Genomic DNA, 24,149 nt, shown 5'->3' with positions numbered 1-24,149 from the left:
TGCATCCTGTGTGAACAGAGGCCACAGTGTACAGAGCCATCTAGGGCCCAGCCGCACCCTGGTTAGTGCAATTGTTGGAGGCTTTGGACAGGTAAGCATCTCTGCCTGTATACTGGTGTATTTTTCACTGATGTTTTAAACCATGTCTTGAAGGAGATCCCTCAGAAGACATCCGCCGCCTCATCAGGAGCATGCCCAGGCATTGTAGGGAGGTCATACAGGCACGTGGAGGCCACACACACTACTGAGCATCATTTCCTTGTCTTGAGGCATTTCTGCTCAAGTTGGATCAGCCTGTAATTTGATTTTCCACTTTGATTTTGCGTATCATTCCAAATCCAGACCTCCATGGGATATTAATTTTGATTTACATTGATCCTTTTTATGTTTTATTATTCTCAATGCATTCCACTATGTAATGAATAAAGAATTGCAACTGGAATATTTCATTCAGTGATATCTAGGATGTGGTATTTTAGTGTTCCCTTTATTTTTTTGAGCAGTGTATATACAGTTGTTCTCAAAAGTTTACATACCCCGGCAGAGTTTTTGCTTTCTTGGCCTTTTTTCAGAGAATATGAATAACACCAAAACTTTTTCTCCACTCAAGGCTAGTGGTTGGGTGAAGCCATGGGGAGAGGAGGGGACAACTTTTCTTTCAAGCTGATCAGACCTGATAGGCCCTTGTAACTACCATGATAGCCACAGGCTGAACTTCATAGGAGAACCCACAATTTATCTAAATGGTATAAGCGAAGGAGCGATCACCTGTTCAAGTCCCCTATGTGGACAAGAAAATGAAGGAGAGAAAAATTTTTTTATTTTTTTTTTTACAAATTAAAAAAAAAATCTTAAGGACTATTTTTTCTTTTTTAGTTTTTAATACGGAAACAATGGTATAATCTTGTGGAAAAAAGTCTTGACTGTCAAAATATAAAGTTTTTTTTTTTTTTTAATTGTACGTTAAAAGCCCAAAGAGAAAATAAATAAATAATAATAAAAAATAAAATTGTTATACATCTATATTTACTCGGACTCCCATGACAGCACGACGAGAGAGGGGATCCGCCCATCAGGAACAGGAAACCTACAGATACAAAAGGGCGGCACCTCTCCCCTGCATCAGTTGGTTTCCTGTTCCTGAAGGGACGGGTGCCTACAGATGAATCTTAAAGGAGCCCAGGCCGGCCGGCCGAATCCGGTAGCGAGGGGGTCTCCTACCTCGGCCGGTGCGGAGATCCCTGGAGACGCCACGGTGGTCCTTGCTGGACTGCACGTCGGTGGCGTTCGCAGCAGGGAGCGGAGTCCGGAGGATTTCCTGCCTCCATCAGCGTCAGCACCGGTAAGTATCTCCCATTGGCGGTGCAGCGGTGCGTGCATGCGGGGTGCCGGCGTCAGGACTGTGGGTGAACACCCGGAGCGCTGCGATCCGTCCCCGGCGTCCTGCACCGCTCTCAGCGTGTGCTGGAGCGTTTCCGGGTGCGGTGACGTGGGGGGGCGGAGTTAGTAGCCGCTTCCGGGTTGCCGGATGTCTGCGCATGCGCGGTCAATCCAAAATGGCGGCGCCCATCGCATCCTGAACGCCGGTTTTCCCAAAGGCTTCCTACCCTCCCTGCTGTGTCCTGGACCAATAGGGATAGCGCTGGCCTATCTGCTGACCGGATCCAAGGGGGATTTAAGCAGGTGACGACTTTAGAACCCTGCTTTTGGCCGCAATTCGTCATGGAGAGCGGTGGTGAGCAGCAGCAGCTGCTGGATGATGTGCGTCAGAAGCCCAAAGAGAAGGACAGAAGCGACCAGTCCAGTCGTAAAAGCTCATCCGGGCAGGGATCCAGAGCTTCGACTAGGAAAGAACCCCCTCGTATTCCGGTACTTTACTTTGGCGCACGGGTAAGTGATCTACGTGAAAGTTCACTCTGTGACGCGGGCCCCTTATACTTTATCGTTCTAGGGGAAGAAGAGTGCGGACAAGTCAAAACATAAGGAATGTGCCCTCTGTGGAGTCCCCTTACCAGACTCTTGTCCCAAAAAATGATGTGCCCCCTGTATTCAACAGACGGTGAGGTCTACAGGAGTGGTTGGGTGGAAGTGACATTAGGTCAGATAGTAGTTATCACCTATATTGTCCTCCCCTAGGTAGCGGAAGAGTCTGTGAGTGCGGCAAACCTGAAGGAGATGATCCGTTTGGAAGTAAGGGAATCCCTACGGTCCCTATCCCAAGCGGGAGGTTCAAAACGTAGGACCCCCATGGACTCTAATTCTTCGGAGGAAGAAAGAGAAGAGGGTGCCTATCACTCTAGTCCTTCCTCCTCTTCATCAGATGAGGAGTCTGGACGATTCTGTCTACCCCTGGATAGGATTGACAAAGTGGTCAAGTCAGTTAGAGGCACAATGGGTATAGAAGAACCCAAGCCGCAGCCCTCAAAACAGGAGATGATGTTCAGCGGATTGGATCGTAAAAAACATAGATCTTTTCCGGTGAACGAGAAGATCCAAGACTTGATCCTCCGGGAATGGAAGAAACCGGAAAAGAAGGGTTCCTTACCGCCAGCATTAAAACGCAGGTACCCTTTTGATGATCCGGTTGTGGAGACGTGGGATAAAGCCCCTAAGTTGGATGCAGCGGTGGCAAAAGCATCAAAGAAAGCCTCGTTGCCATTTGAGGATATGGGGACCCTCAAGGACCCCCTTGACAGGAAGGCAGATACTTTCCTTAAAGGTACCTGGGAGACGGCGGCTGGATCTCTCAGACCAGCAGTTGCCGCGACATGTACAGCCAGGTCTTTAATGGTCTGGCTGGATCAGTTAGAGTCCCAGCTCAAGGAGGGCGCTTCCAGAGATACTATTCTGAAGGCTCTACCAACAATTCAGAATGCTGCGGCCTTTCTGTCGGACGCATCTGTGGACTCAGTCAGAATGGCGGCTAGAGCGGCAGGACTCTCCAACGCGGCTCGTAGAGCCTTATGGTTGAAGTGCTGGTCAGGCGACATTCAATCCAGAACTAAACTCTGCGCCATCCCGTGTAAAGGAGAGTATCTCTTTGGTCCAACTCTGGATGAGTTGCTGGAGAAAGCTGGGGATGACAAGAAGAAATTTCCTAATCTGTCTTCAGCATCCTACCGTCGGCCCTTCAATAGAAGGAGATTTGGTCGCGGAAAGAAACGCGGGACCTCACCCTCTAGAGAGAGTTTTAGATGGGAGGATAGACGCGGAAGAGGTACGGGCTACATGTTTCGCCGTTCCTCAAAAGAACAGAAAAAACCGGACCAATGACTAGCAATCCCTGTGGGGGGTAGACTGTCAGCATTCTCCTCAGCATGGTTTGACATTACGAACAGTAAATGGGTCCGAGGCATTATAGCAAAAGGTCTAAGGCTTGACTTCGATCACTGGCCTCGAGATAAATTTAAATTAACCCCTTTACGTTCCTCCCCCCTTGAACAAGCAGCCCTGGAAGCAGAGGTTATGAACTTATGCTCCAAAAATGTTTTGATCGAAATCCCAGAATCAGAAAGAGGAAGGGGATTTTACTCTCCTCTTTTTCTGATCAAGAAGCCAGACGGATCGTTTAGAACGATCATAAATCTCAAGGGCCTTAATGAGTTTCTGGTCAATGAATCGTTCAAAATGGAAACAATCAGTTCAGCAATAAAAATGTTGTTTAAACACTGCTTCATGGTAGTTGTGGATTTAAAGGACGCATACTATCATGTTCCGATACATGAAGACTTCCAGAGATTCCTGAGAGTAGCTGTGTCAATGGGGGGACAAATTCGTCATTTCCAGTTCAGAGCTCTTCCCTTTGGCTTATCAGCGGCTCCTAGGGTATTTACAAAGTTAGTGGCCGAAGTCATGGCGCACTTACAAGAGTCTGACATCCTGATTGTCCCCTATTTGGATGATTTCCTTATAGTAGGGAGTTCAGCAGACCATTGCCTTTCACAACTAGAAACAACCACAACCAAACTTGAGCATCTGGGGTGGATCGTAAATTATGATAAATCCCGATTACAGCCCCAAAAAATACAGAGATTCTTAGGGCTGTTGTTAAATTCAGAAACTCAACAGTGTTGTCTTCCGCCCGACAAGTTGTTACACATCCAACAACAGGTGTCTAGGGCAATTGATAAACCATCCATGACCCTTAGACAGGCTATGTCACTGTTAGGATCTCTAACCTCATGCATTCCCGCTGTCCGTTGGGCCCAATTTCACACCAGACCTTTGCAATCCGAGGTACTGGTTAATGATAGAGTTTTACAAGGGTCTTTGCAGAGTCAGATTACCTTGGGTCCAAAAGCCCTTACTTCTCTTAGATGGTGGCTAAACAGTGACAATTTATCGGCGGGAGTTCCCTGGGTGACACAGGTGACACGTATTGTAACAGACGCTAGCCCTTCGGGTTGGGGAGCACACATGGATGACATGATAGTTCAGGGTCTATGGGACCCCCTAACATCAGCCTCCTCCAACCAAAGAGAGTTAATGGCAATTGAACTTTCAGTTAAAAAATTCCTCATATATCTGCAGGGTCACCATGTCAAGATCCTCTCGGACAACCAGGTGGCGGTCGCATACATAAATCACCAGGGTGGAACTCATTCCGAATCACTGATGAGAGTGGCGGATCGTCTATTCCAGACAGCGGAGAACCATTTTCTATCTTTAACCGCACTGCATATAAGAGGAAAAGAAAATGTGAAAGCGGACTTTCTAAGCCGCAACACCCTGAGACAAGGGGAGTGGTCTCTAAACAGTCTCGTGTTCAACCAGATTGTCCACAAATGGGGACATCCAGAGGTGGATTTATTTGCCACCAGGGACAACCGAAAGACAATAAAATTCTGTTCCCTTAATCCCAGGGAGAATCCTCTGGCGGTAGACGCCTATCTGATCAATTGGGATTTTCAGCTGGCGTATGCGTTCCCCCCGCTAGGCCTGATACCTCTGGTAATCAGGAAAATAAGAGAAGATCGGGCAAGAGTTATATTGATTGCCCCATTCTGGCCCAGAAGGGCCTGGTTCACCTGGCTCAGGATCATGTCAGTGGAGGACCCCTGGGTGCTTCCGGACATTCCAGATTTACTCTACCAGGGTCCAATCAGCCATCCACAAGTAAAGAGTCTCCATTTGACGGCATGGAGTTTGAGAGGGCGTTACTGAAAGACAAAGGGTTCTCCCCAAATTTAATTGAAACCCTTATGAAAAGTAGGAAACAGATTACGACAACAATCTACGCTAGAACCTGGTGGAAATTCCTGGCCTCTTCTGATTTTAATTTAGAAGAGGGAATACCTATAAAACAGATCTTAGAATTCCTGCAAAAAGGCTTAGAGCTAAATCTATCCACTAGTACTCTAAAGGTACAGGTCTCGGCCCTAGGGGCCCTATTTTCCTGTAACATCGCCAATAATTATTGGATTTCAAGGTTTATTAAAGCATCTAGTAGAGCTAGACCCATACATAAGGATAGATCTATGCCTTGGGATCTCAACCTAGTCCTGTCAGCATTGACTAAAGAGCCGTTTGAACCATTACAATCAGCTTCAATTAAGGCCTTATCCCTTAAGACAGCATTTCTGGTAGCAATTACATCTGCCCGTAGGGTGGGAGACATACAAGCTCTCTCCAGGCTTCCCCCTTATACAGAGTTTCTGCCGGATAGGGTAGTCCTCAGACCAGACCCGGCCTATTTACCAAAAGTATCATCACGGTTTCACAGGTCACAGGAGATAGTTTTACCGTCTTTCCTTCCCAATCCCTCCAACCCTAAAGAAGAGCTACTCCATACGTTAGACGTTAGGAGATGCCTGCTAGAATACATCTCGGTTACCGATACATGGAAGAAAGATAATGCGTTATTTTTATCTTTCCAAAGTCCTAGAAAGGGACTCAGGGTATCAAAGTACACACTAGCAAAGTGGATTAGGGAGGCTATCTCTTTGGCTTATACTGCAGGTGGGGGTCCGACTCCGCAGAATCTGAGGGCGCATTCCACCAGGGATTCCTACATCCTGGGCGGAAAAATCTGGAGTATCAATCGACCAGATATGTAAGGCGGCCACATGGTCATCCCCGTCCACCTTTAAACCCTATAGGTTGGATTTGGGGGCTTCCTCTGATCTCGCCTTCGGGTTAAGGGTGCTACAAGCTATAGTCCCTCCCTAAGGTACCTTACATCTCTGTAATTCTCTCGTCGTGCTGTCATGGGAGTCCGAGTAAAGCATTAAGCTACTTACGGGTAGCGGCATTTCTCGGAGGCCCATGACAGCACCCTTAGTTCCCTCCCTATTCACGTGGGGGTTGCACCTCCTATAATGTATATATCTCACGTATGATACCCAGTTCCAATATATTGGTTAAAATTTTTTATATAAACTGTATGTAATGTATATTTTTGCGTGCCACTAACCGTGGTAGTCCTCTCAAGGCTCTGAAATACAACTGATGCAGGGGAGAGGTGCCGCCCTTTTGTATCTGTAGGTTTCCTGTTCCTGATGGGCGGATCCCCTCTCTCGTCGTGCTGTCATGGGCCTCCGAGAAATGCCGCTACCCGTAAGTAGCTTAATGCTATCTATGAAACATCAGAATTTACATGGTTTTTGGTCACTGCATTTCTCTCAAAAAATACAATAAAAATTGATAAAATGTCATATGTACACTCAACTGGTCTGAATAAAACTGTCAACCCGAGGCTGCGGTGAGTTAAAAACCAAGGTAAAGGTCTTCGAACAAGTGGAGGAAAAAAATCTAAAGAAAAAATACTATAAACTTTTAGGTTCTTGAGGAGTGAAGCGCCTGTAGATATTATAGAGGGCGGTCCCACCGAGGGAAGAGTTGCTTCTGCTTCTCTCTAAAAAGGACAACGATTTTATTAGATGGCGCCTTTTATCTTCCCCCAAGTTTACCAGGGGTTTCAGCCGTGGATCCTCGGGGTGGCTCCATCGCCCATCTTAGAAATCCCCCCCAAAAAGCTGATTCATGGATTTGCGGTGGGGGATTTAGTTTTAGGGGATTGTCCTATGGTAGGATCTGCGTTTTCTCCTCATTTGTGAGGTCTTCACTCGCACGTCCCAGGTCTGACGTTGCTTGTCTGCGATGCCGCCATGTACGCCGCCTGACTGTGAAGTGGACTCGCATCCAGTTAACAATGTGTGACCGGCGATCCGGGGCGCAGTGAATGAAAGGGACGTCAAATCAATCACCGTGATTTACATGTATTCTGGTCCCGGCATGTTTGCTTTTCAATCCAGCAGCTCGGAGACATTGATGGATTGGACAATGAGAGCGCGTCCGCGTTCCTCCGCACTCCCTCAATTCGCAGCATTTTATTACATAGTCTAGGATGTTTATTTTTTCTCTTTTTTCCTTGCACCCTGTGAATTACCAAATTATCAGTGTTTCTAGGTACAAGTAGAATCCGGCTGACCCCAATACTTTCCATAATAATTTGCTAATGACCAGGCCCGGGCTTGTCGGAGATGGGCTACAAACTCGCACACATTAAGTACCTATGGATTGGCATTTATGCATATTAACTCCTTCCTGACCTTGGACGTCACTTGTACGTCATGGAAGGGAATGACTTTCCGATGTTGGACATACTGGGTACGTTATGGCGATCTTGCTCCCGCAGGAGCTCTGCGCACTCGACTGCCACCTGGTTTTCAGCTAACATGATGGTTGACACCTGACTCTCACTGCCAGGAGCGGTCCCTGCACAGATTTTGGCAGTTGAACCCCCTAAATGCTGCAAACGATATCAGTTACAGCATTTAAAAAGCAAGGAGATGGAGCTCCCTCTCCCCTTCAGTCGGCGCCCCTGTGACGTCATCGCGAGGGCCCGATCTTTACCATGGTGACCTGAGGTCATCATGACGACATCCGGGCCACCAGGCTTTGACCAGCCATTTAGACCAATGCTTATGCTTTATAATGCTTTATAACAGCGATCAGGCACCTGAAAGTCCCATAGTGGGATTAAATAAAAACATAAATAAAAAATACAAAAAAGTATATATTGTACCCATAAATGTTATATTTTTATATATATATATAAAAAAAAATCATTTGGTATTGCTGCATCCCAAATGATCCGCCCCATAAAACTGTTATACTAGTTAATCCCTTCAGTAAACACAGTATAAAAAAAGGCTAAATAATGATGCTTTATTATAAATATAAATGAATAATAATGAATAAAACCCAATCAAGAACATAAATGTAAATAAAAATGGTACTGTTGAAAACATCATCTTGTCCCACAAAAAAAACAAGCCGCCATACAGCTGCATCAGCGGAAAAATAAAAAAGTTATAGCTCTCAGAATAAAGTGATGCAAAAATATATTTTACTTTCAATAAAATAGTTTCTGTGTAAAAGCGCCAAAACATAAAAAAAGATATAAGATGTAATCGTACTGACCTGAAGAATAAAATAATAAAACCAATTCTTCACCTGCTGTTGATTTTTTTTTTTTTTTTTTTTTCCCCATTCTGTCTCCCAAAGATCGCAGTAAGGCTTGGTGCACATTTATCCTGCACTCTGCACTGAGCGCTTACACCGGGGTTTCAGTGTAAATCTCTGAAATACCTGATTCAGATGGAACCTGCTACGGAAGATTCTGTATAATGAGGCCGATGGAGGCACTGTGGATGCTGTCTTGCCTATGATCTGGCTGTGTCCTTCTATTAAGGTGTGCATAAAAGTGCAGTCCACCTTAGTTTCGTGAAACTCTGAAAAGGACACCGCTGAATAGAGGCCAGATGGAGTCCAGCGTAACTCTGCTGCTTCATTATAGTAAATGGATCCTTCAGGGGTTTCATCTGTCACGTCACTCGGAGATTTAGATGGCAACCTCAAAGTACTGTATATACTCGAGTATTAGCCGATCCGAGTATAAGTCGAGTCACCTAGTTTTGCCACAGAAAACCGGGTAAGCTTATTGACTCCAATATAACTGGGTGCATTGTCCCCTCATCCCTGTCCTGCTATGCGTGGCTCGCCCCGTCGCTGTCCTGCTATTCGTGGCTCCACCTGTCTCTGTCCTGATATGTGGCTACCCTGTTTTGTCCTGGTATGTGGCTCCCCCGTTTTGTCCTGGTATGTGTGGCTCCCCCATCCTGTCCTGGAATGTGTGGCTCCCCCGTCCTGTCCTGGTATGTGTGGCACCCCCATCCTGTCCTGGTATGTGTGGCTGCCCCATCCTGTCCTGGTATGTGTGGCTCCCCCGTCCTGTCCTGGTATGTGTGGCTCCCCCGTCCTGTCCTGGTATGTGTGGCACCCCCGTCCTGTCCTGGTATGTGTGGCTCCCCCATCCTGTCCTGGTATGTGTGGCTCCCCCATCCTGTCCTGGTATGTGTGGCTTCCCCTGTTGTATGCATGGCTCTCCCGGTCCCGCATGGCTCACCCCCCCCATCCCATCGTTGCATGCATGGCTTATTCCCCCTCCCCCGTCCTACTCGCGCCGTTACTGCATCTCCGTTGTCCCAGCGCTGCAGCTCTCCTGCGCTGAGCGGTCACGTGGTACCACTCATTAAGGTAATGAATATGCGCTCCACGCCTATGGAAGTGGAGATGCGTGCATATTCATTACCTTAATGAGCGGTACCACGTGACCGCTCAGCACAGGAAGAGCTGCCGGGACGGAGATGCAGCAACGGCTCCAGGAGGGTGAGGTATAATGTCTTCTGTTAGCCGTCTCCTGCCGTTGCTCCGCCGCTTCCTCTCCCCTTCTGACTTTCTGGACAATGACTCGTGTATAAGCCGAGGGGGGTGTTTTCAGCACAAAAAATGTGCTGAAAATCTCGGCTTATACACGAGTATATACGGTAAGTACTCGGCGTAGAGCGCTGGATAAATGTGATCCCAAACATTTATGTAAAATGTTCCTAACAAAAGCGTCAGAGTCCACAGGTCCGTCGTCTGTCAGTGGAAATAAAGGGGGCTTCCACATTAGTGGTAATACAAAGACTCTGGAAAAGCGAAATGGCTCCTTGCCCCCCCCAAAGAAATGCAGCTGATTGTGCTCCCAGATCCAAAAGCCCCCCTCCCTTCTGAGCCCCAGTGTGCCTAAACCACATTTACAGTCCACATGTTTGTTATTTGTATAGTGATGAGAGCCCGCCTAATTTATGGGTGAATGTGCTGGTCACTACAACGTGCTGGTCACTACAACGTGCTGGTCACTACAACGTGCTGGTCACTACAACGTGCTGGTCACTACAACGTGCTGGTCACTACAACGTGCTGGTCACTACAACGTACTGGGCACTACAATAGCAGATTAGCAATTTTCGCTCAACAACATCTACTACTGGTTGTTTCTGGAAAACACCTATGGAGTTAAAATCGTCACTACATCTGTAGATAAATTCCCAAAGGGTTATATTTCCAAATGTGAAGTGACTTGAGGGGGAATTCTGCTCTTTTAGCTCTTAGTGGCTCTGTATATGGAATCCGCAAACTATTCTAGGAAAATCTGAGCTCCAGAAGGCAAATAGCGCTCCGTCCCTCCCGAGTCTCGACGTGTGGCAAAGCAGTACTGTGCAGCCACATATGAGGTATTGCCACATTCAGCAGAAATTACTGGACAAGTTTTGGTGTGATTTTACACATTTCCCCTTGTGAAAATGTAAAACCTGGGGTTAAAACAAAATATTGGTGGTAAAAATGTAATTACTCCTTCTTTACTGCCCAATGACACAAGTTTCTGTGACACACCTGTGGTGTCAATATGATCACTGCACCTCTCGATGAAATCGTTGAGAGGTGTAGTTTGTAAAATGAGGTCTCTTATGAGGGGTTTCTGTTCTGGCAGCTCAGGGGCTTTGCCAATGTGACATTGCACCCTCAAACCATAACTACAAAATCTGCACTATGATATGGCGCTTCTTCCCTTCTGAGCTTTGCACTGTGCCTCAAAACTAGTTTTCGACCAAATATGGGGCATCGGCGTATTCGGGAGAAATTGTACAAAAGTTTTTGGGGTCCATTTTCTCCTGTTAACCTTGTGAAAATAAAATGAAATTGGGGATAAAACTAAAGAACATTTTTGTGGGAAAAAAAGGGTTTTTTTTTTGTTTTTTTTTCACAGCTCAACATTATGCATTTCTGTGAAGTACCTGGGGGTTTAAGGTGCTCCCCACACGTCGAGATAAGTTCCTTGAGGGATCTAGTTTCCAAAATGGTGTCACTTCAGGGGGTTTCCACTATTTAGGCACACCAGGGCTCTCCAAATGCGACATGACATGTGCACTAGATTGCAGCCAATTTTGCTTTCATAAAGTCAAATGGCGCTCCTTCCCTTCTGAGCCCTGCTGTGTGACTAAACAGTAGTTTTCCCCCACATATGGAGTATTGGCGTTCTCAAGAGAAATGGCACAACAAATGTTGTTGTACAGGGGTTACCACAACAGCATGGAGCCATAAGACCACAACGTCTGATTGCTCCTACTTCGACGCTGAGAAGAAGCACTTCTCCTTCATTTTAAATGTGTTTAACCCCTGTTCTGCCAGAATGAAGAATCTGCCATGTTGGAAATCACTGTGCTCAGTTAGCCACTCCTTTTCCCTTTCCCTGGGCTCTGTTACTAATCCTCGTCAGAGCTAGCTTTATTTCTGCATGGCTAACGGAGGGAAAGAAGAGTTGGAGGAGTTCTTAGTGACTGTTTCTTGGTTTGTATGTGTGGTAATTCCCTATCCTTCTCTATTTTAATTTATTTCCCTACCTCCATGCCCCGCTGCATTCCTCTGTTATATGTGAGTGAATATTTTGTATGTCTGGAGTTTTCTGTTAACCCTTGTTTGTGTTGCCTTGTTTGTCGGGTTGGTGTACTATGGTGCACAGTAGCACCCCTCTTCCCTGGGTGGGGGAAAAGAACAGACGGAGGGCTAACTCCCCTCCTCCATAGAACTTTTGCAATGTTTGGGAGCCGGGTTTCAGAATTTGAGAAAAGAAAAACAAAAAATACCTCTTTAAATTAATTAGGAGCCTGTCTACACTCCTTCTGATCACAACAAACACGGTGGATTATTCCTTAATGATACCAGTGTCCATCTTTTATCTGTCGCTTCTCTCCGTCCAGGCGGTGGAGTCCATCCAGGCGGAGGATGAGAGCGCCAAGTTGTGCAAAAGGCGAATCGAACACTTAAAGGAGCACAGCAGCGACCAGACTCCTGCCGTAAATATGTGGAAGAAGAAGCGCATGGACCGCATGATGGTGGAACATCTTCTGCGCTGCGGCTACTACAACACCGCAGTGAAGCTGGCCAGGCAGAGCGGCATAGAGGTGAGACCGCGTAATAGAGGTGAGACTGCCGCATAGAGGTGAGACCGCGGCGTAGACCAAACACAGGGGTATAATACAGGATGTAACTCGGGATCAGTAATGTATATACACAGTGACTGCACCAGCAGAATAGTGAGTGCAGCTCTGGGGTATAATACAGGATGTAACTCAGGATCAGTAATGTAATGTATGTACACAGTGACTGCACCAGCAGAATAGTGAGTGCAGCTCTGGGGTATAATACAGGATGTAACTCAGGATCAGTAATGTAATGTATGTACACAGTGACTGCACCAGCAGAATAGTGAGTGCAGCTCTGGGATATAATACAGGATGTATAAAGTAATTCATATATAAAGTAAACTATCACTGTAAAATGGCAACGTGATGGTGCATGGGGGGAAGAACCCATTGGAGGGTGAAGAAACTGTTAGTTATCACATTTTCATATGACTGTGTGTGTGTATATATATATATATATATATATATATGTGTATATATATATATATATATATATATATATATATATATATATATATATATATATATATATATATATATATATATATATATATATATATAGTATACATATGCTCCTGTGTGTAGATATGACTGTTACTTGTTATGGCGGCCCTCACTCTTAATTCCATCCTTGAATATGATCCATCCAATGTGTCCAGTGTTGCCGAGTAGCTTCTGGTGATACTTTAGTGGCTGATCGCTTCCATTTTCAAAGTATATTCCACCTCGACTCCTTACTGATCACTGACATACGATTATGTGGTGGTGATGGTGTGAGGAGACGATGAGTGCTGGCTGTAACGAACTACCGTCATCCAACAGTTCTTGTGTAATCGGATGAACCTCCAACGATCTCCGGTATGTAAGCCCTGTAGACGTCATGGTCAATAACAGCTGCGGCGTCTAAACAGTTAGATAAAGTCTTTGTTGAGGAGCCCTAAACTCCCTCATCAGTAACCAAATATCGCGTCCCGAAGGGAAGTTGTATTTGCGTTGGGCTATTTAAGCAAAGTGTCTATAAGGACTATATGTGCCACAGCAATACTGAATTGTTGCTCAATGAAAAACCAAAACGGCAACAAAAAAATTAGAGTACCCAAGAATCCATCACAGTATTTAATGTGACTCTTTAAAATTCCCTGCTTGACCCCTTCCAAAAAAGTCATCAATATATTCAGAATGTGAAGTCCTTCATCTCCTGCGTACGAGGCCTCTGACTCTGCGCACGTCCACATTCACTCCGCGAGTTCTTTTACATGGAATTATCTGAATTTTTATTCTTTTTTTACCCAAGAAAATAATGAGACGAGGTTGTATATCAACAGGTGGCGGCAGAAAAATCTGTGCTAATCAAATCTGACTATTGAGGTAATTTGCTAATGGTTTTCAGCTCTCTAATGAGGTGATAAACAGCGGCGAGTCAGAGGGATAGAAGCGGCCGTAACAAATGATTTTGATAGAGCGGGCTATAAAGGCGGCTCATCAGAGCTGGCTTGTTAGACCCAGGAATGATTTTATTTTGATACCTTTATGACCTTGGATTTCACAATTGGAAGCAAAAATGCAGAATATTTTATTTTTATAGTCGCAGATCCCGCAAGGAGCTTCATGTGTATCGGCTAGTTTGTGATTTCGATCAGGGTTAATCATATTCTTGCATTTAGTCAATTTCTCCGACTTATGCGGTGACAGCGTGTGTGTGTGTGTGTATGAGTATATATGTGTATATATGTGTGTATATATATGTATATATATATATATATATATGTGTGTGTATTTTACTCATGAAAGTTAAAAATACTTGGAAAAAAAACAATGGCTGAGATCTGAAATTTATAATGAAGTGCTAAGGAGGTTACGACAGGTTCCACAAGGCTACGATATGGTCGACAGTGGTCAAGGCTAAAGCAAGGCCACAAAGTAAACCGAATTCTAGTGAACATCGAGTTGTGGGTTTACAATGGTTGGCTCACATAGCCACCTGTATGTTGACTCTCCGAATCCAAGCCATAGCCCTAGCTGTTTGAAAGCCCGAGCTGCAGACTTGCCCTGGGTGAGGTCTCCTTTGGGTGCATGAACTCATTGAGTCTTTCACTTATTGGAGAACACTCAATTGTAATTGCATTGGCCTCTTGGTTAAGGCTAATATGAGACATTTACTTATTCCTAGCCTAAATTTTTGGCAAAGGAAGGCAACCAATCCCAGAAGATACTGTGACTTTCTTGTTCAGAGGATAGATACAGCTGTCATTTATTTCTTCTTTAGTCAGTGCATGAGTAAAGTTAAGATTTGTATCTGGTAAAAGTCCAGAAGAGAAATTGAGATATGTCTTTTTCTTGATTCCCCTCCCCCTTGATTTTCATTGACCTTGGTGACCAATAAAGAAAATCTGTGTCTCGAGATAAGAGATTTCTGTCTTTGATCCTGTATCCTTGGCTGTTTAGACTACACTGAGTTATATAAGAAAAATTAGAGCTGTAGAATAGCTATAGGAAAATTACAGTAAAAAGAAGATACTTAACGAATAGATTGGCCAATATATGTGAGGCCTTCGTCAAGGCGTCTTTCATTGTTGGGTCCCTGTCCTGATAAGACACCTCTCTAGGGCTAAAAAGCCTTCAATATATGGAGCATAAAGGAATGAGTCAGATGATTTTCTTTATATACGTAGTGTCCTTTTTGACTTTGGTTGACTTGGATGGGCTGGCATGTGTCTGCAGATTTGGATGTTCACAACCCAGTGGACTGAATTTTCTTGTACTTTTTCTACTCCTATTAACTTCAAAGTAGTTCAGACTCAAAAAGTCCTAGATATATCTTCCCCTGAAAATGAGCATGTTCTTGGAAGACCTACTGATTTCTATTATTGACAAAAGACCCTCCAAATGTCAAGTTCCCGTAAATCTGTTGGACATTCTGTCTATTGTAGGTTGACGTCGTATGTATATATTAAAAAAAGAATCTTCCATGTCAATCTCGGCTTAAATGATTTAATATTAAACTAATCAAGGTCAACTTTTTGTTATGTTTCTGAGCATTTTTAGAGGAAAAAAATAAATCTCCGGCCATTATTCCTTCTTCACTCGAGTGGTCCAAGCTTTCCACTTCCGTGAAACTGATCTGGTCATTGGAAGACCTACTGATCTTGAACATTGGCCACCAAGATGGTCAATTACACGTATGTCTGTTTGATATCCTGTCTCTAGTAGGGGTGACACAGTAAAATCTTTTTTACATATTCATGGGGCTGACCAATCTGTTATTGACTGATTGAACTTACCGTATTATTTATCGAAATCAAGAAACTCTCTGCTGGTTAAAAAAAAAAAAAAACTCAACGGAAAGTAGACAGATTCTTTTGCCATCACAACTTCACCACTGAAGGAGTCAAAGCTCTGCGCTTCCCTGCAACAGATTTTGTTATTGGATAACATACTTGACCTTGAATGTTGATCAATACATGCTGGCCATCCGGTCTCTAGTAGGGGTGATACAGTTTGTGAAAGCTCCCTGAGCCAATCAAAGATTGGACAATAAAATGTGGTGTTACTCAAGGTCAACTTATTAAAAGAAGCTCCATAGAAACCTGACAAAGGAAAAAACACCCATCTATAAAGTACCATTAAGTCTGTTGGACAACCTGCCTATAAGAAGGTTGCCCTAAAATCTCTTCTTCTAAATGAGGGGGCTAGCTAATCTGTGACGTATTAATTGAGATCAAGAAACTCTAAGCTGGTTTAAAAAGCTCATGAGAATCTTGCAGTCTTACTTTTCCACCTGAAGGAAGGTAGTTCTACACTTCCCTGAAACTGATCTGGTCATTGGATGATTTTAAATCTTGAATGTTGACCAAGCGACATTCTAGCCATGAAGTACCCTCATAGTGGACATCCTGAGTCTCGTAAAGTTAACACAGTATACAAAGCTCTCCAAAACTAAGATTGGTCTAGCTATGTAGTAATAATCAAGGTCAACTGTTTAAAATTGCTCAACAGAACCCTGACAGAGGAAAATATCTTCTAACGCCTTCAGAATAGTACGTCAGCTGGCAGATCCCCTGCTTTGAGGTGGGCTCCGGCGGTGAGCCCACCTCAAAGCCGCGACATGTTGGCTGTTTTGTACAGCTGACATGTGCGCGCAATGAGCGGAATCGCGATCCGCCCGCGCCCATTAACTAGTTAAATGCCGCTGTCAAACCCTGACAGCGGCATTTAACTAGCGCTCCCGGCCACGCGGCAGGAAGTGCTCGCACCGCTGACCCCCGTCACATGATCGGGGGTCATCGGTGCATTGCCATAACAACCAGAGGTCTCCTTGAGACCTCTATGGTTGTTGATGGCCGATTGCTTTGAGCGCCACCCTGTGGTCGGCGTTCAAAGCACACCTGCATTTCTGCTACATAGAGGTGATCTCTGCTTCACCTCTATGTAGCAGAGCCGATCGTGTAGTGCATGCTTCTAGCCTCCTATGGAGGCTATTGAAGCATGCCAAAATGAAAAAAAAAAAAAAAAAAAAAAGTGTTGAAAAATATAAAAAAAAATAAAAAATATATAAAAGTTCAAATCACCCCCCTTTCGCCCCAATCAAAATAAAACAATAAAAAAAAACAAACAAACCTACACATATTTGGTATTGCCGAGTTCAGAATCGCCCGATCTATCAATAAAAACAATTATTAACCTGATTGCTAAATGGCGTAGCGAGAAAAAAAATCAAAACGCCAAAATTACATTTTTTTGGTCGCCGCGACATTGCATTAAAATGCAATAACGGCGATCAAAAGAACGTATCTGCACCAAAATGGTATCATTAAAAACGCCAGCTCGGCACGCAAAAAATAAGCCCTCACCCGACCCCAGATCACGAAAATTGAAGACGCTACGGGTATTGGAAAATGGCGCAATTTTTTAAATTTTTTTATTTTTTTTAGCAAAAAAATGGAAATTTGGAAAAAATTTTTACCACTTAGATAAAATAGAACCTATACATGTTTGGTATCTATGAACTCGTAATGACCTGGAGAATCATAATGGCAGGTCAGTTTCAACATTTAGTGAACCTACCAAAAAAGCCAAACAAAAAAATTGTGAGATTGCACTTTTTTTGCAATTTCATTGCACTTGGAATTTTTTTCCCGTTTTCTGTTACACGGCATGGTAAAACCAATGGTATCGTTCAAAAGTACATCTCGTCCCGCAAAAAATAAGCCTCACATGGCCATATTGATGGAAAAATAAAACAGTTATGGCTCTGGGAAGGAGGAGAGCGAAAAACGAAAAAACAAAAAAAGCTCCGGGGGTGAAGGGGCTAAAGTCATTAGTTCTCCACTGGCGAGGTCCCAGCTCTACATTTCCTTGAAACTGATCTGGGCGTTGGAAGCCTTACTGATCTTGACTATTGGGCAAGAGACCACCCAGATGTCAATTACACTTGTGTCTGATTGTCAGGTCTCTAATAGGGTTGACACAGTATGTGAAATCTGTTTCCCTGTGTGTGGGGCTGGGAAATCTGCAATTGTCTAATATAGTATTTATCAAAATCAATAACTCTTGCCGTCATTACTTCTCCGCTGGAGGAGTCCGAGCTGTACATGTCCATGAAATAAAGCTTGTCACTTGATGACCTAAAATCATCTTAAATGTTGACCAAGACACCTTTCAGCTATCAAGCAATTTTATATTATGCCTGCTGGCCATCCCAGTAGAGGTGATACAGTATGTAAAACCTCCCCTTAGCCAATCGAAGATTGGACAGCAAAGTGTGGTACTAATCGAGGTCAGCTTCTTAAAAGAAGCTCAGCAGAAACTTGACAGAGAAAAAAAGAATCTCCTGTCATCATTACTTATTCACTGGAGGGATCCCAGCTTAATACTTCCCTAAAAACTGCTACTTCAACCCTATACAACCCCCACCCTCCCTTAACCTCCCTTCTTTCGAGGTTCACTCTGTCCGTATCTACTCTCCCTCTAATCTCCAAATGGCTGTCATATACCGACCACCGGGCTCAGCCACTGCTTTCATTGACCAATTTTCCACCTGGCTTCTTCACTTTCTCTCTGCTGACATCCCCACCATCATAATGGGAGACTTTAATATCCCTACTGACACCCGTCAACCAGCAGCCTCCAAGCTCCTGGCCCTTACCTCATCCTTTGGACTTATTCGGTGGTCCTCCTCAGCCACCCACACAGACGGACATACGCTAGACCTCATCTTCACCCGCCTCTGTTCCTTATCTAATCTCACAACCTCTCCCTTCCCCTTATCTGACCACCATCTACTCACCTTCTCTTCCTTGTCCTCCTCACCTGCCCCCCACGTCCAGCCAGTACCACATCCTCACAGAAACCTTGCACACCTAAACATTCACAGACTCTCAGACTCTCTTCTACCCCTGTTCTTCATATCTTCACTCCACGACACGGATAGCGCCACCGCTTTCTATTACTCCACCCTCACATCAGCCATAGACTCAGTCACCCCTCTCATGCATAGCAAAGTGCGACAAATCAATAGGCAACCCTGGCATAACAGCCTCACCAAGAAACTCCGACAAGCATCCAGGGTCGCTGAGCGGCGTTGGAAAAAAACACGCCTGCCAGACAACTTCACCACTTTCAAACAAGCTACACTTGCCTTCAAACTAGCCCTCACTTCTGCTAAACAGACCTATTTCACTAACCTTGTATCTTCACTATCCTACAACCCAAAACAACTGTTCAGCACATTTAACTCTCTCCTCCGCCCACCACTGCCACCTCCAACTCCCCTAATCTCTTCTGAGGACTTTGCCACCTACTTCAAAAACAAGATCGACCAAACAAGGCAAACCTTTACTTTTCCACCACCCCAACCACTCCATATACCAGACCTCTGCCCTTCCCCAATAACTTCCCTCTCCAACATAACTGAAGGAGAACTTACTCGCCTCCTTTCCAAATCATACCTCACCACCTGTGCACTTGACCCCATCCCTTCCCACTTGCTCCCCAACCTCACTAACGTGCTCATTCCAGCCCTAACCCATCTCTTCAACCTATCGCTATCTTCTGGTACTTTCCCCTCTGCCTTCAAACATGCCACCATCACACCCATCCTCAAAAAAGCTAACCTTGACCCAACCGCTATGCCCAGCTATCGCCCCATATCACTGCTCCCATTTGCTTCCAAACTCCTTGAACAGCATGTCCATGGTCAACTTTCCTCCCACCTCTCATCTAACTCTCTCCTTGACAACCTCCAATCTGGCTTCCGCCCCACCACTCCACCGAAACTGCTCTGACCAAAATTACTAATGACTTACTCACAGCCACAGCTAACAGACAGTTCTCCATCCTCCTCCTTCTCGATCTGTCCTCTGCTTTCGACACAGTTGACCACCTCCTACTGCTACAGATTCTTTCTTCCCTCAGCATCAAAGGCCTTGCCCTGTCCTGGATTGCCTCATACCTTTCCGACCGCACATTTAGCGTTTCCCACTCACACACTACCTCCTCACCCCTCCCCCTCTCTGTTGGAGTCCTTCAAGGCTCTGTCCTAGGGCCTCTACTTTTTTCCATCTATACCCTTGGCCTAGGACAACTCATAAAGTCCCATGGCTTCCAGTACCACCTATACGCGGACGACACTCAGATCTACCTCTCTGGCTCAGATGTCGCCTCTCTTCTGTCCAGAATCCCAGAGTGTCTGTCAGACATATCCTCCTTCTTCAACTCTCGCTTCCTAAAACTCAATGTAGACAAAACCGAACTCATCATCTTTCCCCCATCTCGCGTATCCCCCCTACCTGAACTATCTATTATAGTAAACAGCATCACACTCTCTCCCGCACCTGAAATCCACTGCCTCGGGGTAACTCTCGATTCTGCCCTGTCCTTCAAACCGCATGTCCAAACCCTTGCCACCTCCTGTCGCCTCCAACTCAAAAATATTGCCAGAATCCGTCCCTTCCTCAGCCCGCAATCTACTAAAACTCTTGTGCATGCCCTCATCATCTCCCGCCTCGATTACTGCAACACCCTCCTCTGTGGCCTCCCCGCTAACTCCCTTGCAACACTCCAGTCTGTCCTCAACTCTGCTGCTCGGCTAATCCACCTCTCTCCTTGCTACTCCCCTGCTTCACCCCTCTGCAAATCCCTCCACTGGCTCCCAATTCCCCAACGAATCCAGTTCAAACTACTAACACTGATCTACAAAGCCATCCACAACCTTTCCCCTCCCTATATCTCTGAACTAATCTCCCACTATCTTCCCTCACGTAATCTTCGATCCTCCCAAGACCTCCTTCTCTCCTCCACACTTATTCGTTCCTCACACAACCGCCTCCAAGATTTTACCCGAATATCCCCCATGCTCTGGAATTCCACGCCTCAACACGTCCGATTATCCATCACCCTCGGATCCTTCAGACGGAATTTGAAAACCCATCTCTTCAGGAAAGCCTACAGCCTGCAATAACCATTCTGCCGCCTCACCAACCACCTTAGCTGCCGCCATGTCACCGACCACCCGAGCTGCCGCCATGTCACCGACCACCCGAGCTGCCGCCACGTGACCGACCACCCGAGCTGCCGCCACGTGACCGACCACCCGAGCTGCCGCCACGTGACCGACCACCCGAGCTGCCGCCACGTGACCGACCACCCGAGCTGCCGCCACGTCACTGACCACCCGAGCTGCCGCCACGTCACTGACCACCCAAGCTGCCGCCACGTCACCGACCACCCGAGCTGCCGCCACGTCACCGACCACCCGAGCTGCCGCCACGTCACCGACCACCCGAGCTGCAGCACACCAACCTCCTGTCTCTTCCCCACTATCCTGAAGAATGTAAGTCCGCAAGGACAGGGTCCTCTCCCCTTTGTACCAGTCTGTCACTGTAAATTTGTTTACTGTTAACGATATCTATAACCCTGTATGTAACCCCTTTTCACATGTACAGCACCATGGAATTAATGGTGCTATATAAATCAATAAAAATAATAAAACTGACGTCATTGGAAGACCTACTAATCTTGAATATTGGCCAGGAGATCACCTATCTATAGTACCTTTAAGTTGCCGATTAAACGATCTATAGGAAGGTTGACATCAGTAAATATGTGGCTGGCCAATCTGTGATTGATTCATTTGGTATTAATTGAGATCAAGAAATTCTCAGCTGGTTAAGAAAGCCCATCAGAATCTTGACGTCTTACTGTTCCTCCTGAAAGGTCTTAGTTCTACACTCTACGGAAATCGATGTTCTCATTGGATGACTTGGAATCTTGAATGTTAACCGAGGAACCTTCTAGCTGTGCAGTAACCTTATATCTGGTGGACATCATATCTGTAGTAAAGTTAACAAAGCATATAAACATTTCCTGGCCAATCTCTTTTCTAATCAAGATTAAAGCAAGCTCAGGAGAAACTTAATCTATCGTCGTTACTTCTCCACTGGACGATTTCAAATTCTAAATTTCTGTACGCAACTGTTGGCTGAGAAACCCCTTTGTCTGTTGGACATCTTGTGTCTTGTAGGGTTGTCTAGTAGGGTTATTACAAAGAAAATAGAAAATCTCTTCTCCTCGGCCAGTATAATATTGGAAAATGTTATTATGATTACAGAGGTCATGAAACCCAAAATTGGTTAAAGATCAGCAGAAACTTTTACATGGGGAAAAAAAAGTATCTTGCGTTCATTACTTTTTCTCTTTAATTGGTACAAAAAAAACCAAAACATTAACAACTTTTTTAAAACAATATTTTCTTTTTTTAATGGGAATATGAAAAGCATATGCAAATGGAGTCTTTTCACATTGCTCCGCGAAAATGAACAAAGTGCTAACCAACTAATTGATACCCTTGTCTTGTGTGCTTTGTGTCTCCGTGTAAATGGTTTTATCTCTGCAAAAAAAATCTGTCATTTAATCCCTTTCATGCAGCCCCTCATTATGGATCTTGCTACGTGATGAATAATTCCTGTCTGTGTATTATTTAGTTTTTTGCTTGAAGCTTTCTATACTAGATGTAAAAGAACATTTTCTCTGGGGTCCCCAGAGGGCAGCTCAAACACTGTTAGATAACGCTGCAATTAGAAGAAATCAAAGTCAATATTGCCTGTAAAATCAAATACTATTAAATAACGGATAATTCTTTCCCAGACGTTGGCCCTTTACTCTTTTGCTATCCGTCTTTTGTATTTTTTTTCTTACCGTTGATATCAATTTTGGAGAATTTGGCTATGTTTTTGTTTGAATCGTGTTTATTGAAGCAAATAAACAATACAGCAATGAAATAAATGGAATACTATCTACTTTTCCGTCATAAAGTTAGTGTCTCAACAATTTTAAAGTTTTATTGGCCAAAGCCAATATTGTCTCTTTTCCAGTTTAATAATAATAATTATTACTATTATAATAGGCAATCATTGGAAAAAAACTATTCGTAACTCCAAATGCGAAGTTACATATATTGATAGTAGCTATCACATGTAAGATGAGGAAAGTTTGAGAAAAGGAAAGGTAGTGAAAGAGGGAAGGAAGAGAAGAAGAAAATAATAAAGATAAAGACAAGAAGATATATTGTAGTTAATTGGGTACAGGGGAGCCGGATTCCTTCCCTCGGGTGAACCCCAACCCCCATCCAATGGTGGACAAGATGGCGACCTGCTGAGTTTGGTTTCAGATCATGGAAACAGGGTAAGTTAAATAAGTAATGTTCAGGATGTAAGAACAGCTGAAACTAATCCAAATATAGATCAGGGTCTAGATAGCCATACATCTAAATCTGGAGTTTCTCAATGCAATCCATGGAGCCCAAGTATTGTAGAATTTGGTAGGATCCCCAGTAGTCTGATTTATCAATTGCGCCATTCTATAAATATCATTAAGTTTCGCAACAAATTCAGAGCATGAGGGGAATTTTTCTTGTTTCCAATACGGGGGTGATCAAGTTCCTAGCAGCCGTGAGGAAATGTCTGAGAAGATTCTTCTTAAATCCAGATATTGACAAGTCACATAAAGACAGGAGGGCTAATTCTGCTGTGGGCCGAACCTTACGAATAGATAGTTTATTATAGAGCTCAAAAATTGACATCCACAATTTCTGTATGGGCGGACAGTCCCACCAGATATGGACATATGTTCCCTTTTCCTCTCCAGCATATATCTGGGATCACTGGGAACATGGCATGTACCAAGGTAGGGCATCTATACCACCTCGACAGGATCTTATAGCTCCTCTCCTGTGACACAGAGGACAGCGAGGATAGGATCTTGTCCCTCTCCTCTTGAGATAGATATCCCCAAATCATTCTCCCATTTTGAAAAAAATATTGGAAAATTGTGCGTTGGGGTATTTGGCTATGTTTTTAATTAGCACTTATGGACTGGTTGGTCATAACTGGAAGCCTAGAGACCATCTTGAAGAAGGAGACAAAAGTAGATGGCACTCTAGCTGGACTTGGGCGTTGTATCAGTAGTGTCTTGATTGGGGTGTGTGGTCTTTAGTCAGTAAAGGTAGTGCAGACAGATAAAAGTATCCGGAAGGAATGGCGAACCACCACATTGATGGTTCCACCTTGTTGGCAATGAGACATTAGATGAAGTGTACAACAAACCTTTTAGCTCAAGTTTGGTAAATTAGGCCCAAAAAAGCTGAGAATCTTCTCATCGGTGGTACTGGGAAGACCGTTTTCTTTTTTCCTGAGTAGAATTAGTTGACATACTTTTTTTCCCAGGGAGCATTGTCTGTAAGAGTTTTCCTACACTAGGTAGTTCTTCGTAAGAAGTATTACCCCGTGAAAGATCTCTTCCTAACTAATCATCCCCATACACATTAGACTAATGTCTGCGAAA

At 44.5% G+C, this 24,149-nt stretch overlaps 1 protein-coding gene across 1 annotated transcript in view; it reads left to right on the top strand.

The window, feature by feature from the left end:
* MAEA (macrophage erythroblast attacher, E3 ubiquitin ligase) overlaps positions 1-24,149 on the top strand; it is a 68,926-nt gene that overhangs the window by 22,734 nt on the left and 22,043 nt on the right. Inside the window, exon 3 of the mRNA XM_077280209.1 lies at positions 12,087-12,290. Coding sequence (XP_077136324.1) covers positions 12,087-12,290 — 204 coding nt within the window. The remainder of the gene's footprint in view (positions 1-12,086; positions 12,291-24,149) is intronic.

The sequence above is a fragment of the Ranitomeya variabilis genome, chromosome 1, assembly GCF_051348905.1.
Source record: "Ranitomeya variabilis isolate aRanVar5 chromosome 1, aRanVar5.hap1, whole genome shotgun sequence".
Lineage (NCBI taxonomy): Eukaryota > Metazoa > Chordata > Amphibia > Anura > Dendrobatidae > Ranitomeya > Ranitomeya variabilis.
Note: the sequence above shows the minus strand (reverse complement) of the source record. Positions and strands in the feature narration are given on the sequence as shown.